Genomic DNA, 16,514 nt, shown 5'->3' with positions numbered 1-16,514 from the left:
ACAGAAAAGTTTCTCAATCTCAACGTAGGGATTTTGTCATGACAGCATATAGCTGTGTTACTCCACATTTTTTATCACATTTCAACATTGGATACAGACTGCAAGGGATCAGACAGCATAGGGGGAGGTCAGGAACAGTGGCCTGTATCAGTCAGGCTCTGCCTTGAAAGTTCAATTGGCATTTTCAGTTAACATACCGATCAACTGCTGTTCAGGCTTAAGAGTCCCTAATGAAGTCCTAATACAATTTTGGTTGTCATATAATGTCAGGTCATTGTTGAAGGGAGGTAATGGTTTAGAATATCCTACTTGCCCTGGCAGCGTCCCATGAAGGAACCACAGGCATGGCAGTAGCTGGCCTGTCATCCTGGGAAAGGCACAAGTGAGAGCAATGACCTTTTTTGTGCTCCCTATATCAATGGTCTTGAAGGGTTTCTTGGACAACCCCAGCCCATTAGTGGTGCAGGTGATTTGTAGATGCTGTCATAATGTATGACTATTGCTTAGCCCATGCTGCCCCCTGGTGGTCCTCTTGACCACTTAAGTTAGTGATGATTGAAGGTCAGGGCAGCACATGGGTAATCTTCAAGCGATGGTTGAAAATTGTCAGCATCTTCTAGTGGGACTCGAACCTATGTCCTTGGGAGCACAATGTTCACACACTAACCACTTGACAACCTCCTTCCTGTTGTTTTGGTGGAGGGACTCCCATGGCCACAGTAGGACAGGTTGAAAGTAACACGTTTAGTGCCAGGAGTTAGCTGTGGAGGAGTAGGCTACTCAGTGGGAGTGGAAGTGTGGACACTGGAGGATGAGGTTTTCTATAGTCTCCAATGTTCCTGCACCACAGGCAGTAGGAGTCAGGTGTGAAGGACAGATGGTGAAGGTGTGTGGTTAGTATTGTATTGCCAAAATGCAGGCAGATGGTGGCCATGTCCAGCCTCCAGGACTTGGGACATTTCATTAATTTCAATGTGTAGTGTTGTGTCTACTCAGTTGTAGAGAAGGCCAAAATAGGATATTCAAATAAAGAAAAAAATTGCAGCAAAAGGCTACTATCCTTAGTTAGGTTAAGCAAGCATTGCTGACTGACCTACAAGTTTGGGTAAAATTCATTGACAACAACCAACGAAATAGTGTGAAAATGATCTTGTATTTACGATAATTAATTCTAACAAAAGCGAAACCTACCCTACCCTGACATACCCTACTGTCAAAAATGAAATAAACGAATCCCTCAATATATTCCCCTAGACCATATATTTAGAAACTAATACTTCACAAATGAGTGGTTTCTAATGGCAGAGCGATATGGCAGCCTGTTATATATGCACAAAGTACTTCATAAAGTACGGTAAAAATGTAGCAGGAGTAGGCATATTATTATCAAGACAAATTATGTTTTCATGGGCAAAATATGACTACTTTTTTAGTAGAGATATATTTTTTTTCTGCGCAAACCAGTAAAAAGCACAAACATGTCCTTCAGAGTGTAACAGGCATGCTTCTGGAATAACACCAAAGTTCATAGCTGTGGACACTGGCACACAGCGTCTTCCTGAAGGTCATCTGTACCTCTGATGCCAAGACAGAGCAGTAGGAGAGGAGGTGCAGCTAGCAAACTCAATAATGCTCAACAATATTAATTCAAATGTTGGATTGCGCGCTTTCACTTCTGCCGCCTGTACAATAAACTCCCTCTTGACATAATAGAAGAACAAAGGATCTCCCCAAATTTAAGGAAGAACTAAAAACTTTTCTGTTCTCGGACTAATACGACATGGAAACATTATCACTGCACATAAGTTGACGGATAAACACTGAAACACAAAACAAGTAACAAGTAAACCAGTCAAGAGGAAAATAATAGACCAGTAAAGAGATACGCCATCACCTATTTAAAAACAGATTATGACATGCCAGGAGGTTGGGTTAAGAAACAGAATGCAGAAATCTAACGGATGGAGGGGAGACACTTAATTACTTACAATACGTAGACCTACTTTTGTGATTATAGTACATTCCATACTTAACCTAACCTCCTGGCATTACATTTAGGCAACTTCAATTGAGAGGGATGCACAGATATAGAGGCACGTACGGTCCTTAGGCGGAGTAGTTAAAGCTTTACTGTCACTCAGGTAAACAATCACAAAATAAATTAAGGTAAAAAAACAAAACAAGCCAGGCATTTTCTTCTTCAGTGATTTAGAGTTCTGTAGTGCGGTATTTTAAGAGTTTGCTAGGTAACTGTGTGCCTAGATTAATCACTATTCCTCATTTCCAGCAGAGTTTTTCCTTGTTGTGTTGAATAAACTTAAGAGCAGGTTCAACTGGTCTTTGCTTAACCCTATGAGAGTGTGATTGGTCAAAAATAAGGGATGAGAAGGGGCTGAGTCTATATAGGGTCGTATTAATTACAAGACATATCACCGCCCAAGTACACATATTTGACAAGGCTTTCGTAGGAGTTGTGGGCATTTCCAGGGATAGTTTTATGACCCTGGTGGTAGTGTGAGTCTTCTTCTGTACCATGAACCTGAAGAAACACACATTAGAACCCGACTGACCCCCTTTTTGACCTTTAGAAATGGCTAATATGAGAAGCAAGTGTCTTATAATACTGAGAACTAAATTTTCAGATATTTTATTTTATATTTTTTATTGCTGAGAATACATCGAGATCTTCAGAAGTCCAGACCTTTTCAAGATGGACGAGCCTCCTATAACCCACTCAGTGCCTCTTTGGCCGACTGGTAAAGAAATGGCTCTCCCGTCAGTCACGCTGGTCGCGGGTTCAATGGGTTCAATCCCGGGTTCAATGGGTTCAATCCCGGGTTCAATGGGCTCAATCCCGGGTTCAATGGGTTCAATCCCGGGTTCAATGGGTTCAATCCCGGGTTCAATGGGTTCAATCCCGGGTTCAATGGGTTCAATCCCGGGTTCAATGGGTTCAATCCCGGGCTCAATGGGTTCAATCCCGGGCTCAATGGGTTTAATCCCGGGTTCAATGGGTTCAATCCCGGGTTCAATGGGTTCAATCCCGGGCTCAATGGGTTCAATCCCGGGCTCAATGGGTTCAATGGGTTCAATCCCGGGTTCAATGGGTTCAATCCCGGGCTCAGTGGGTTCAATCCCGGGCTCAATGGGTTCAATCCCGGGCTCAGTGGGTTCAATCCCGGGCTCAGTGGGTTCAATCCCGGGTTCAATGGGTTCAATCCCGGGCTCAATGGGTTCAATCCCGGGCTCAATGGGTTCAATCCCGGGCTCAATGGGTTCAATCCCGGGCTCAGTGGGTTCAATCCCGGGCTCAGTGGGTTCAATCCCGGGCTCAATGGGTTCAATCCCGGGCTCAATGGGTTCAATCCCGGGCTCAATGGGTTCAATCCCGGGTTCAATGGGTTCAATCCCGGGCTCAGTGGGTTCAATCCCGGGTTCAATGGGTTCAATCCCGGGCTCAGTGGGTTCAATCCCGGGCTCAGTGGGTTCAATCCCGGGTTCAATGGGTTCAATCCCGGGTTCAATGGGTTCAATCCCGGGCTCAATGGGTTCAATGGGTTCAATCCCGGGTTCAATGGGTTCAATCCCGGGCTCAATGGGTTCAATCCCGGGCTCAATGGGCTCAATCCCGGGCTCAATGGGTTCAATCCCGGGCTCAATGGTTTCAATCCCGGGCAGCCAGCAAAACCCTCTAGATCCTTAATTGTCTTCATTAATTTCTCGTGTGTTTCGATACAAGCATCCCAACCCCGAGGCAGTAGTACGTAGCTATATACTGTTTTCTTTTGTTTTGAAATTGCAATTTAAGTCACTTTTTAGTAGTTTCCGAAGAAAAAAAACTATCTCCAAATGAAAAAGCACAATATTTTGGCCCGAAATAAATATCCAGTGTTTCAAATTTTGAGATATGGGCAACTCTCTGAACATATATACCGATTTTATCACTAATTAAGGATACATGTGGAAGTAGCACCAGGAAACTAAAAAGATACAATGATATGGGACTTGTTAAGTGCTAAAAAAAATGAAGGCCTTGATTTAGGCATTTGCGACGGAGATGAGGTACAAAATAATGCAATTCCCAAGTGAGAAAATCGTTGGTTGGGTGAAACTGTAAATTGTCCTTTTTTTCACATCCCCACAAAAGCTTTAATTCCTACCATTGTATCTTTTTAGTTTCATGGCATACCAACACAGGTAGATTCGTTTTAGGTCCGTGCCAGTATCTCATTACCTACCTTATGAAACATCAGTATCTCTTCATATATCTTTTCTACAAACCTTCAACAGTCATGGAAACGCTTTGAAAATCCAATTCAAGGACTTTTTTTTTTACTCTTGAAAATGTGGGATAATGTTTACGAAAGCGCGTCGCCTCCTCTGCTGGCCGCGGCGACGCTGCAGCGGGTGTGGCGAGAAATACCTCCTCGCTGAAATAAGTCACATATACATGTGGGGGGGGGGGGGGGGGTTAAACACTACATAACCCTTCCCTCGACCCTCTAACCAATACAAAAGAAAACCAGGAAGTCTAAGTCTAAGTGGAGAGTAAATCAGGACATCCTTGACACGTTGGGAGAAAATAAACGAAAAAAAGGAAAAAAAGTAGTGTAGTGGTTAGAAGGGGGGGTCGAGGGGGGCGCAGCCCCCCCGTTAGTAGGTCGTAAAGTTCGGTTGGAGTAGTTTAAATATGCTCCCCGACCCTAAGCCCTCTGCGAGCTATTTTGCGGCTGCGGCGGCTGCAGTGTCGCCGCGGCCAGCAGAGGAGGCGACGCGCTTTCGTAAACATTATCCCCTATTTTCAAGAGTAAAAAAAAAGTCCTTGAATGGGATTTTCAAAGCGTTTCCATGACTGTTGGAGGTTTGTAGAAAAGATATATGAAGAGATACTGATGTTTCAGATTATGAGATACTGGCACGGACCTAATACGAATCTTTACCCCTACACGTATCAATAGTTGTATAATCACACACTGTCCTGCCTGGGGGTTGGGATGGCATATTCCGCCCTTCTCCCTTGCAACAATAAATTATCAATCAATATTTTTCTTCCTCCTTTTCACTAATTAATAAATCCTTAGCCTCGTCCCCCCTCGGCCTGGTAAACAAACCCCCGTCAAGGGACACAGGAAGCGCCTATCACACCCGCCCTCTTCCTCGCCGTCCTTGCCGTTCTTTCTCCTTTTATGCAGGGGACGTCTTAACAAGGTGACTGTGGTGGTTGTGAAGACATTAGAACATAAATTAATGCTGGGCGTGAGGAGGGAAGGCCTGATAGAGGAAGTGGGTGTTGGCCTACCATATACGCGGAGCTATTTTTTTTTCCTTTTTTTCGTTTATTTTCTCCCAACGTGTCAAGGATGTCCTGATTTACTCTCCACTTAGACTTAGACTTCCTGGCTTTCTTTTGTATTGGTTAGAGGGTCGAGGGAAGGGTTATGTAGTGTTATATAAGGAGGAAAGGGCTCTCATCACTCAATTAACAGAGATTTTTAATTATTGCAGAGTTTTTAGGTTATACAGGACATTTGATTGATGCAGAAAACTTGATTGACATACACTTAATCAATACAGAAGACTTGATTACCACAACACCTGTAGAAGACTTGATTAATACAGAGCTATTTAATTAATATAGAACTTATAATCAGTACATAACATTTGATTAATACAGAAGACTCAATTAACACAGAACAATTAATACAGTACTTCATTAATAGAGAACAATATATACTGAAGACCTAAGTAACACAGAGCTTTTTATAATTAGTATTGAGCTTTTAACCAATACAGAACATTTAATTTATACAGAACACTTATTTAACATAGAGCTTTTTAGTACAGAGCTATTAAGTAATATAGAACACAATACAAAAGACCTAAGTAACACAGAGCTTTTTCATAGTCAACTCACCTGCTGGCCTTCCCAGGCTCAAGGCAGGAGAAGCCAAAATCTGTACCTACTTGTGCCAGTCCAAAATTATAATCCTGGTCAGTATAACAAATGGTAAACGCTTGCATCATGTCCTTCTGCTACTTGGGCCACAAGCTAAACAAACGGAGCAAAATAATATAACCACCTAACAGTACCCTTGCTCCTCCCAAATGGTAACATGGTGCTTCTTCTTCCTCCTTCCCATGCTGCACCCCAGTCAGCGATGCCTCCCACACGAGACAACAATGTGGTCAAGCTGGCGGTGGAGCTGCAGGCGCATGACCACAAGCCGGTGCCTTTCCTGGGGGAGTTCAGTCTTCAGGATCCTCTGTCGGACTTTATTTTGGTAAGAACAAAACACCTTATGAAGTGCAGGATGTGGATTTATTTTTATCTCTTCCTCTGCTTTCTCTCTTCATGTAAAGGTTAACACACACAGAGCACTTAGGGTCACTTTTATAGTCCAACACAAGTCATTATTATTGCTCAAACTAATCTATATTCTCCATAATGGTCCCTTTTCTTTCTGCTCAACTTCTGATACTAAAGAGATTTCCTGCATTGTAGCTGCCTATTAAAGCATTTTGAGTGTCTTGTTTCTGATGACTACAGTTAGCTTATATAAGTTTTAATGAAGGTGAGGTGCAGTTTGCTAAGTCAGGAATTCAAGTCATTTATTAACCCTTAGATGGCAGCAGTATTTGAAGAGTAGCTCCCCAAAAATGAATCGTCTATATATAATCATTTCCAACCTTAGGACTGTAGCATAAATATAGTAATGTCGCATAAGAGGTGTTTTAACTATCATCTGTATAGAGATTCTACTGCAATCTGGAAGTGTTGTTATATTTCTGCCATACAAAACTGACTGACTGAATTTTGGACCGTCTATATATAGTTCTGCCGCTGTCTGAGTCATTTGTGTCCCATTTTTGCAGGTGCTGTGCAACCTCTGGAAGATTGATCACCCAGAGCACTACGCCCTGCAGTACACTGAGGCACCCAAGGAGTATGTCACTGAGATGAACAGAAACAGGATCAAGGTGAGCAGCAGGGTCTTTTTATATTGACTAGTATATATTCCATTCTGTTTGCACTTTTTGCCATTTGTGTGAGGCAGAGTAAGAAAGAAAGCATAAGTTTTCCAGAGCCTTTACCACTGAGTTCTCACCTCTGCAGGATGGCATTGTGCTCCACCTGGTGTACTCAGCCAGAAAGACAGCAGATGACATCCTGAAGAAGCTCAGTAAGCCAGAGAAGAAGGAGAAGGAAGAAGCCCTTGACAAACTGTCCCATTTGAGCAATGACATCACCTTTGCCAACGAGTTCATCAAGAAGCAGGTGAGGCAGATTTTTTCCACCGAAGGAGAGCGGCCAGTGTCAAAACAAAATCATAAACAAAATGCCAGCAACACGCTGCGTCCTACAAAACAAAGATGCCGAAAGAAAAAGATCAGTTCTGGTTCAAGAGGTGTCTTCACACTCCCCTCCAGAAAGTAATAGTTTAAGTTATGGGAAGGGAGGAAACACAGACTATGGGCCACCTTCACAGTCACTTTGTTTTGATTGCTACCAATGGCAGGGATCGCCGCTATGGTATTTCCACGTAAAACTGGCCGATGGGGTAGTGGCGGCTGCGGGGTTAGCCTAGCCCTGCACCTTGGCACACACTCTCAACACCTCTCGCTTCCTCTGCAGCCACCACTACCCCATAGGCCAGTTTCACGTGGAAAACTATAGCGTCGGTCGCCGCCATTGGTAACGATCAAAACAAACAAAGTGACTGTGAAAGCAGCCCTAAGGAAGTTTCCTGTCTGGCAGAACTATGTGCTGTAAAAGTGAGTTACTTCACCCTTATTTCACTTTTGACCAGTATCCTGAGCCATCTGAAGCATCAAGAAGCAAAACAAATGGCCTGCACCTGTTGAGATATTTTCCTGATGTCAACAAAAATCATCTGGTAGTTCCCGTAGGCCACTGCAAAAGTTTTCTGAAGGAGCAAAAAATTCTTCACTTACCCTATGTAGTACCACAGCTTATCATGACATTCCTTGTGACACCTTTTTTTCCTATAGGGGATGCTCCATCTGCTCGCCTGCCTACAAAACACGACAAGCTATGAATCCCCGCTGTTGCCGCCAATCCTGTCTTCCTGCTTAGACCTCATGGACCACGGAATAATGAGGTGGGACGAACTTCAGTCGACTTTCATTGAACGAGTAAGTACATGACCACAATAGCTGTTCAAGGTGCTTCTTCCTCTTCTTTTTTTCATCTTTGTATATGCAGCTCATAGCACTGATAGGCTTTCATGAATGGGCCTCTTCCTGTTTACTAGCAATGACATTTTTTTTTAATGGTGGCGCTATCATATAATTCCTTGGCGCATCCTCCCTCTCTTTCCTCCCTATGACAGAAGCTGCAGGTCAGGTGGTGCTCAGCTGGGCATCATGAGGGTAGTTTTTAGCCAATTGGCAGACTGAAAATTGTGAGATGATAGCAGCGGGACCTATAGCTGAGGCTCCAGTCATTTTGCGCTCTCACTAACCACTCAGCCACCACCACCTTAACCACTTATCAAGGTGGTGAGTCATCCAACTGAAAAATCTAATTGACATTTGATTCCTCTTCATGGCTTCTCTGTACAACTTATCCGTATCCTTAACCAACAGGTCGCCTCATATGTAACCTGCCAAGGAACCATTGACTCCAGGACGCTCAGCACGTCCCTCACCATCCTGGAGAACATCATCCTCAACAGCCCGTCAAACATTCCCTTCATAGAGAAGCAAATAACCGTTTCCAAGCTGCTCAACCACATAGTGAATGCCAAAGTAGGTTTCTTTCTTCTTAGTACTTCCAGTAAACTGCATGGAAAACAATATCACCTTGGGACCTGAATTTCTCAAGTTCATAAGCAAGATTTTATATATTCAAATGTACTAGGATAATGATATTGATTGATAAATAGGTGTGTACTAATTCTTACTATCAACTGTATCTCAATATACTCATTTTCCAATCCATCTTTAAATACAAAATCCTGTTAACCACAAGTAGGTCCCCATATAATAACTTTTTAATCCAAAAGGACCAAAATTTGCTTGACCTCAACTTTGCCAAACACAAATTCCATATCCACAAGGTTGCCAGGAATGTGGCACTCACACACAGGCTAATGACAGTTTACTGTGTTTGGTATTGTGAGTCAGTGATGCAATAGCTATGGGAAGGAAAAGAAAAAGATATGGATACAATAATTGGTGGTTATGCCAGCCAAAATAACTATTAACCATGCCATAAGGGAGAGGAAGAATGAGTGAGAAAGCTACCTGCATTGTCTGGTGTGAAAACTTCACACATGTACATAGCTTTAAAAATGACCATGTAACCTGTGAACCATGCAGTAAGTGACACATCTTTTCCCTGCATTTACAGAAAGGCACAGAAACCCAGCAGGCAGTGTTGGCGCTGATCAACGCTCTCATCCAGAAGTCGGTACCACACATGAAGAAACACTACTGCGGCAGCGTCACCAACCGCCAGAGTCGCTCCATGATCTTCAACAACGTGGTGCTTCAGCTTGGTGAGGTAAGCACCAGTCAGACCTCATAAGCCTGTATTTTTAAACATATCAGCACCTCAGTTCGCCTGTTTAAAAAGACTTGTAGAAGTTGCTGGGATTTTCATGGACTGTTTTGTGATCCTAGTGAAAGTTTTACTCAACTTCTGCACCATAAATAGGAAAAACACCCACAAAAACCTGGTTACTCTTCACTGTGGCCTTGGGAAATAGTTGTAAAGTCTGTTCACTTAAGTCCGAGCCAAGCTGACAACATAAACCTAAGTGTGTTTGCAAGCTGAGTGCTGATTGGCTACTGCTATGGCTTCCAAGCTTTCTTTAACCTCTGTTTGTGTTTATCTCAAGCAGCACTTTCTCCTGATCTACACTGCTTATGAACACGCTTAGGTTTATGTTGTCAGCTTGGGTCAGACTTCAGTGAACAGACTATAGTAGACACTCGACACATTTAACAGTATGGACTATTACCTGAAACCTGTTCCATGGAGACTCATAAAGCAGATCTTGGTTAGTTTAGGTCGTGTTAGGTCAGGTTGAGGTGGTGAGCATGGGCAGGGAGGCAGCAGTCAGACTTCCCATTACCTTGCCTTACCCCCTATAAAACTGACCATGTCTGAGGAATTAGCTTAGGTCAGGTTAGGTTAGGTTAGGTTAGGTTAGGTTAGGTTAGGTTAGGTCAGGTTAGGTTAGGTCAGGTTAGGTTAGGTTAGGTTAGGTCAGGTTAGGTTAGGTTAGGTTAGGTCAGGTTAGGTCAGGTTAGGTTAGGTTAGGTTAGGTTAGGTTAGTTAGGGTGATGAGAAGAATGGGGAGGTAGGCAACAGTCAGACTTATTGTTACTTTGCCTTTCCTCTGAGGACTGTTCATTAGGGTTTCACAAAGCAGACCATTGCGGATATTTAGTTTAGGTCAGGTTAAGCCTCCTCCTTCACCTTCTCCTCTCCACTCCACCTCTCTCCTCTCCTCTCCTCTATTATCTTCTCTCATCATCTCCTCTTCCCTTCTCTCATCTCCCGGCAAAGTCATTTTTCACTCCATAAATTTCCGTGTTCATCATCTCACTCTCTCCCTTGACAGAACACATCGCAGGGCAGCTCAGACTTGGCCCACCAGCTGTACGTCCTGCAGCAGCTCATCCTCAACCAGTACGAGGACCGCATGAACGCCTCCATGGACGTGACTGACCCACTAGTCACCGACAACATCAGGGAGCTGCGGAAGATTGCCTTTGAGTCTGACGGAGAGGTGAGGTTGAGGTCGTGATGGTGTCTTGAGGGGTTGTGAGTGTCCAGTCAAGTTGATTTTTCTTGATTTTTGTGAAGGTTAAGTATTGACTTGTGTAAAGGTCAGCGCCAGTGGTCCTAAGGCTGTGTTATGTTGGACTGAGATGTAGATTCAACCCCCTTAGAAAAGTTGACCTTCCCTCCTTCCTTTGCCTGTGTTTCCCCCTTCCCATGGTAAGAGGCTATCAAGCTTCAAAGCACTTCTATAAATCAAGGTGATCATAGTTTTTCTGTCTTCCTCCATCTATTTTTTTTATTTGAGTAGTGTACTGGAGGCTTTTTTTCACTTTTTCCTTTCCTCCTACTGTTAAAAGAAAAAAGAATATAGTTTAGAGCTGCTGTTAGGAGAATAAGGCTGAAACATCTAAGCTTCTATGGACCCTTTCAAGATGAGTACATACTGGTAATGACAAAGCTCCCCTCGCCAGGTCCCCTCAGGCATCACTCCTCGCAGGCCGGAGTACAAGAAAGAGTACAAGAAACTCGGCTTCAAGAATGACATCAACCCAGCGGAGGACTTCAAGGAGACACCGCCCGGCATGCTCGCCCTCGACAACATGGTCTACTTCGCCCGCAAGCACTCGGACCAGTAAGTACCAGGCCAAGCTGAAGCCAAGATATATTATCGTACTAAGTTTTTTCTTATGTGTTGCCTATGATGCTGGCAGGGTCCACGCAAAATTGACTTCTCTTTTGGCCTCTTGTTTTATTTTATTTTGTTGGAGCAGCGTCTAGCAGGCTCTTTTGTTGCTGTTTATCACCCTTGAGCTGCCTCCCTTGCTGCAAAAAAGAAAAAAAAAGTCCTATTGATTATTTCTCAGCTATAAAAACAAGTAACTCCTGAGACAGTGACTAGAATTATAGATTGCAATTTGGGGCTATTTTTTCTTTCCTTCAGAGTCCAACCACTATGATTTACCGCAACGGAACTCTTCTTGCATTCACAGCTATGTAAAGTTGGTTCTGGAAAATTGCTACCGAGCTGACTTCCACGAGTGTCCCTTCGGCCGGGCAAGCATAGAACTGACCAAGCTGCTGTGTGAGATCCTGAAGGTGAGTATGGGAGGCAGATAGGCAATGTTTTTAGTGGTATCAACATTTTTCAGACACCGGTTAAGCGTTAGTGGCGAGATCCTGCTATTTTTCCATTACACAAAAGATTCCAGCGCTTAAATAGCCTCATCTTGGGCATTAGAGATATAGATAGATAGAAAATGTTTAGCCCTCCGCTCCTACTGTAACGACAACTGCTAATCATGAACACCAGCACCATAATCAGTGTCATAACCATACGTCTTGCTGCCTCAGATTGGCGAGGTCCCGAATGAGCAGGGCCAGAGCTACCACGCAATGTTCTTCTCCAACGACTGCATCTTCGAGGAACTTTTTTCCATCTGCATCGTCCTCCTCAACAAGACCTGGAAGGAGATGAAGGCCACCACAGAAGACTTCAGGTACGCAATTTCAGGTGTTGTGGGTGTTCAGAGTTAACCTGTCCGCTGCAATTGACACGGATTTGGCTTTCACTGGTAGCCTGGTAACACATACGCCCAGATCTTTCTCTGCCTCTGTGGGTGGATAATGGAGTGTTTCCCATGTGGTATTGGTATGCTGGATATCCCCTCCTAAGGTGCACGACTTCACATTTTTCTTCATTGAACTGTAGCAGCCACTTTTTGTTCCACTCCTGTAGCTTGGTGATGTCTTCTTGTAGGAAATCCGCAGTCGAGGGGTTAAGTGGTTAGCATGTTAGTGTGTGGAACCTTTTCTGTGTCATTGTTGTGGGAGTCATGTGTTGCAGGCTTTTCATTTCTTTCATCTTATCTTACTCTTGATCTCTTTGCAATCATATGATCCCCTTTTATATTGCATGACTTGTTTTTCATGTTGCTCTGGTTCGTTTCCAGCAAGGTGGTGAGTGTGGTGAAGGAGCAGATCAAGCGCTCCATATCCAAGCAGCCTGTGACCCTGGAGGAATTCCGGAAAACCATAAACAACTTGACATATGCGGAAATTGCTGAAATATGGCGGCAAGAGCGACTGACCAATGAGGAACAGGAGATGCAGGCGCCCCCCATCAAGTAAGACTTTCTGCTTTGAGTTTATATTTTCCACACATAACCACACATCATAGTATTGCCAACACCACAAGCAACCTGATGCCGCCCAATAGCCAGTAACCTGACCTCACAAAACGACGTAATTTAACTTAAAATGTATGATTGATAATGGGAAGAGTAGTTATATTTATCAAAAGATGTTCTGTGGCAGCAAGGATTGGGTAATTTCTCCATACACACTCAAGCAAACAGTGTGGTGATAACATATGTCTTGCTTGTACCAGCCACAATTTTATCACAAAACACCATAGATCTCATTTACTTGGAAGTTTGAGTTTCCTATATTACTGAGCAGTGCAGTAACCGTATTTTTGAAGGCTGTGCAGTCTCGCCTCATAGTCTTGTGGTTCATCCATTGCCAATTCATATGCACCATTCCACTTAGTACTCATATCAGGAAAAGCAACAAACACTAAAAATAAATTGACCTGTTACTGCCTCCCCACCTCTAGGGAGCTGCGCAAGGCCCTGGAGCCAGACATCCTGGAGCTCATTCAACAACACCGCCTCAGGTTCTTGGTGGAGGGGACCAGGTTCAAGATTGCCCGTGGAGTGGTAAGTGTGTGGGTGCTGTGAAGACCTTTGAAAATGAGAGACACACTGTATATGCTAATTTAGGTACACACACTTACACAGAGCACAGCAGTTATACTCAGTCCCATCTTGCTGCAGGCCTTCAGTGGAAAATAATACCTGTTAAATATCCAAGTTGTGATGAAGGTGATGATGGAAGCAGGTGGAACATTTTTTTTATTATTATTATTATTATTATTATTTTTTTTTTTTTTACGTCAAAGGACACGGCTCAAGGGCAACAAAGAGTACAAAAAAAAAAAAGCCCGCTACTCGCCGCTCCCATAAAAGATAAAGTAAAGAGTAGCCAAAAGAGAGGTCAATTTCGAGTGGAGTCAGTATAGAATAGAAAGTTTGATTTCATATAGTTTTATTTACTGAGTATTACAAGAAAACCAGCTTTGTTGAATAAGGAACGAAAAATAATGTTGAAATATCAAGAAATAAATAAAAAACAGACATGCATGACTAACAGGTGAAGCTGCAGACTCCTTGTATGTTCTTAGATGTAGTGTCACAAGAAATACTATAAAAACTCTTCTAATCCCACAGCGAGCCAAAGACAAGTTCCGATACTGCCGCCTCTCCCCCAACCACAAGTTCCTGCACTATGACGACTGTGACGAGAAGTCCGTGCCATTGCTGGAGGACCTAAGCAAGAAGATCAGCATTGTGGAGATCAAGAGTGTGGTGACAGGCAAGGAATGTCCACACATGAGGGAAAAAGCAGGGTAGGTCATGTTTTGAGAGATATATCCTGTGTCCTCTCGATATCCCTTTTAGCCTGGCATAATATGATTCTATGAGCGTGAGGTGGAGGGTGAAAGGAGCAGAGGTAAGCTAAGGATGAAGTAGATGGACAGGGTGAAAAATGTGTGAGTGGAAATAGATGGTTTGGTGTATGTTCAATGATTGAGAGGAGACAGAGTCATCTATTAATCAGTCAAGGAGGGTACACGCTGGGGGCACTCCTGTCTCCCTCCCCCTCTGACACCATTGCCAGGTTTCTCTCCAGGTAAATTTCCTTGCTTGCACCTTCCCATCCCAAGTAAACTCATGTGATATGGGTGATATGGTAAAAAGCCTTTAACCCGGTAGCAGCGACGGGCCAAATTTGTGGCTTTACCGTGTAGCAGCGACAGGCCAAATTTGTGCCATGATATAAACCCCCCAAAATACATAATCTGATCACAAATGCTTTGATATATATTATGAAATGGTTTGTGTGAGGGGTGATTTTTTCTCATTTTTCTCGCTTAGAGGGACCATTAAGAAACATGATCCCCGCTGCTACTGGGTTAAGGAACATAGTTTTGATAGTGGAAGATCTTCAGCATACTTCACAATGACGTGGTTTTGCCAATTTTCCACCATGAGAAAACCAAGATTAATTTTTTTCTTGCACTTTTAGCTCCTCTCACTTCTGCCTAGTTGTCAGGTACTGGAGTATAGCATCACTTAATACTCTACCCTCTCTGTGTCATTCATTATTCCTTTCCCTACAACTGACCAACTTCTCACACCATCAGGAAGAAGAACCCCTCCACCTTGGCCTTTTCGGTGCTGAAGGACAGTGCCGGCAGCGAGCCAACCAGCGTGGACTTTGTGGCACCAGATGAGACAACTTACAATTACTGGGTGGATGGACTGAACGCTCTCCTCCGTAAGCACCAACACTCCCTGGTTATTTGTAGGTGGTTCTGATGCCTGCCTCCCTCCCTCTTGTGACTTAGTTGATGCCCTGTAACCATGAACTTCCCACCTATTAATATATCCATGTCTCTAATGTCCTGTTCCTTGCCTGTTGTGCCTCATTTCATGCCTAACAACAGCCTACCTATTTATCTATTTATTGTTCTTATACCTTGTTCAGGGCCTGTTGGGACTAAATTCATGCCCATGTTTTTGTGGTATAATGATTGAATTAATGAGATTCTAACACTAGCCAGCAAAGACCATATATTGATAAATCATAACTTTGAAATTGCAATGGCTGAGATATGAATGCTAGGATGGAATATGTTGTTAATGAGATCAGGGAAAGAGTGGGGAAGGAAAATTAAGAGGCAAGACTCTGCAAAAATTTGTTCATTCAGTTAATCTAAGACTTATTTATTTATTTATTTATTTTCCTGAATAGATGTGGTATTGTCCATAATGACCACACAGTCTTGTCAATCAGAGACAAGAAAATTCAGGGACACAGAAAATGAAAAAAATACATAATTAGCCAATAGGACACAACCTTTGCTCACAGTTTCAATAATGATGAGGCATATTGCAGGCTTTACTTCTCTTCTCTTGCTTGTTTTGCCCTTGGACAGTCTTATATACTGCAAAAAAGAAATATAGGAAAAGACAATGAAAGCATCAATTTTCTGAGTTCATTTTGTTCTCCTCACAGGCCAGAGGATGCCGAGCCCACAGACCACAGCAGACCTGGAGATGCTGCTCAACATGGAGATCAAGCTCCGCCTTCTGGACGCAGAAGGAGTCACCATTCCACAGCAACAGCCAGAAATACCTCCTCCACCTCCCAACTTCATCTTCCACTACCAACTACAGTAGAGCGTGTGTGTGTGTGTGTGTGTGTGTGTGTGTGTGTTTAACCCGGTAGCAGCGGGGATCATGTTTCTTAATGGTCCCTCTAAGCGAGAAAATGAGAAAAAATCATCACTCACACAAACCATTTCATAATATATATCAAAACATTTGTGATCAGTTTATGTATCATCTATTTTGGGGGGTTTAAATCATGGCACAAATTTGGCCCGTCGCTGCTACACAGTAAAGCCACAAATTTGGTCCGTCGCTGCTACACAGTAAAGCCCTGCTACACAGTAAAGCCACAAATTTGGACACAGTAAAGCCACAAATTTGGCCCGTCGCTGCTACACAGTAAAGCCACAAATTTGGCCCGTCGCTGCTACACAGTAAAGCCACAAATTTCGCCTGTCGCTGCTACCGGGTTAATTCACCATAGTCTGATTATATCTCTGATTCACATTCCCCAGCCAGTACCT

General features: G+C 43.3%; 2 protein-coding genes across 2 annotated transcripts; one reads left to right on the top strand and one right to left on the bottom strand.

Moving 5' to 3' along the window:
* Positions 1-295: 295 nt before the first annotated feature.
* LOC126987873 (splicing factor 3A subunit 2-like) lies at positions 296-6,115 on the bottom strand. The gene is made up of 3 exons (XM_050845336.1): positions 6,091-6,115; positions 2,785-3,689; positions 296-367 (listed from the first exon to the last, which is right to left on the bottom strand). The coding sequence occupies exons 1-3, from the start codon at positions 6,113-6,115 to the stop codon at positions 296-298; spliced, it is 1,002 nt and encodes a 333-aa protein (XP_050701293.1).
* Positions 5,086-16,151, top strand: LOC126988048 (engulfment and cell motility protein 2-like). The gene is made up of 16 exons (XM_050845840.1): positions 5,086-5,208; positions 6,153-6,281; positions 6,874-6,978; positions 7,115-7,276; positions 8,011-8,154; positions 8,608-8,769; positions 9,374-9,526; positions 10,593-10,760; positions 11,227-11,387; positions 11,746-11,851; positions 12,107-12,252; positions 12,706-12,879; positions 13,371-13,473; positions 14,044-14,222; positions 15,021-15,154; positions 15,896-16,151. Exons 2-16 carry the CDS (start codon positions 6,159-6,161, stop codon positions 16,057-16,059), a joined length of 2,184 nt encoding a protein of 727 aa, XP_050701797.1. The 5' UTR covers positions 5,086-5,208; positions 6,153-6,158; the 3' UTR covers positions 16,060-16,151.
* Positions 16,152-16,514: the final 363 nt, after the last annotated feature.

Source organism: Eriocheir sinensis, chromosome 67 (genome assembly GCF_024679095.1).
Source record: "Eriocheir sinensis breed Jianghai 21 chromosome 67, ASM2467909v1, whole genome shotgun sequence".
NCBI lineage: Eukaryota > Metazoa > Arthropoda > Malacostraca > Decapoda > Varunidae > Eriocheir > Eriocheir sinensis.
This window is presented reverse-complemented; position numbering and strand designations above follow the sequence as displayed.

Bases quoted from the DNA above. Each gene is read 5' to 3' on its own strand.
- LOC126987873 (XM_050845336.1), bottom strand. From the start codon at position 6,115: ATGTTACCATTTGGGAGGAGCAAGG. The intron at 3,690-6,090 runs GTACTGTTAGGT...AAGGATCTAGAG, and splicing joins ACCATTTGGGAGGAGCAAGG to GGTTTTGCTGGCTGCCCGGG. The intron at 368-2,784 runs GTGACTGACGGG...TGCCTTTCCCAG, and splicing joins CCATTGAACCCGCGACCAGC to GATGACAGGCCAGCTACTGC.
- LOC126988048 (XM_050845840.1), top strand. From the start codon at position 6,159: ATGCCTCCCACACGAGACAACAATGTGGTCAAGCTGGCGGTGGAGCTG. The intron at 8,770-9,373 runs GTAGGTTTCTTT...CTGCATTTACAG, and splicing joins ACCACATAGTGAATGCCAAA to AAAGGCACAGAAACCCAGCA. The intron at 9,527-10,592 runs GTAAGCACCAGT...CTCCCTTGACAG, and splicing joins TGGTGCTTCAGCTTGGTGAG to AACACATCGCAGGGCAGCTC.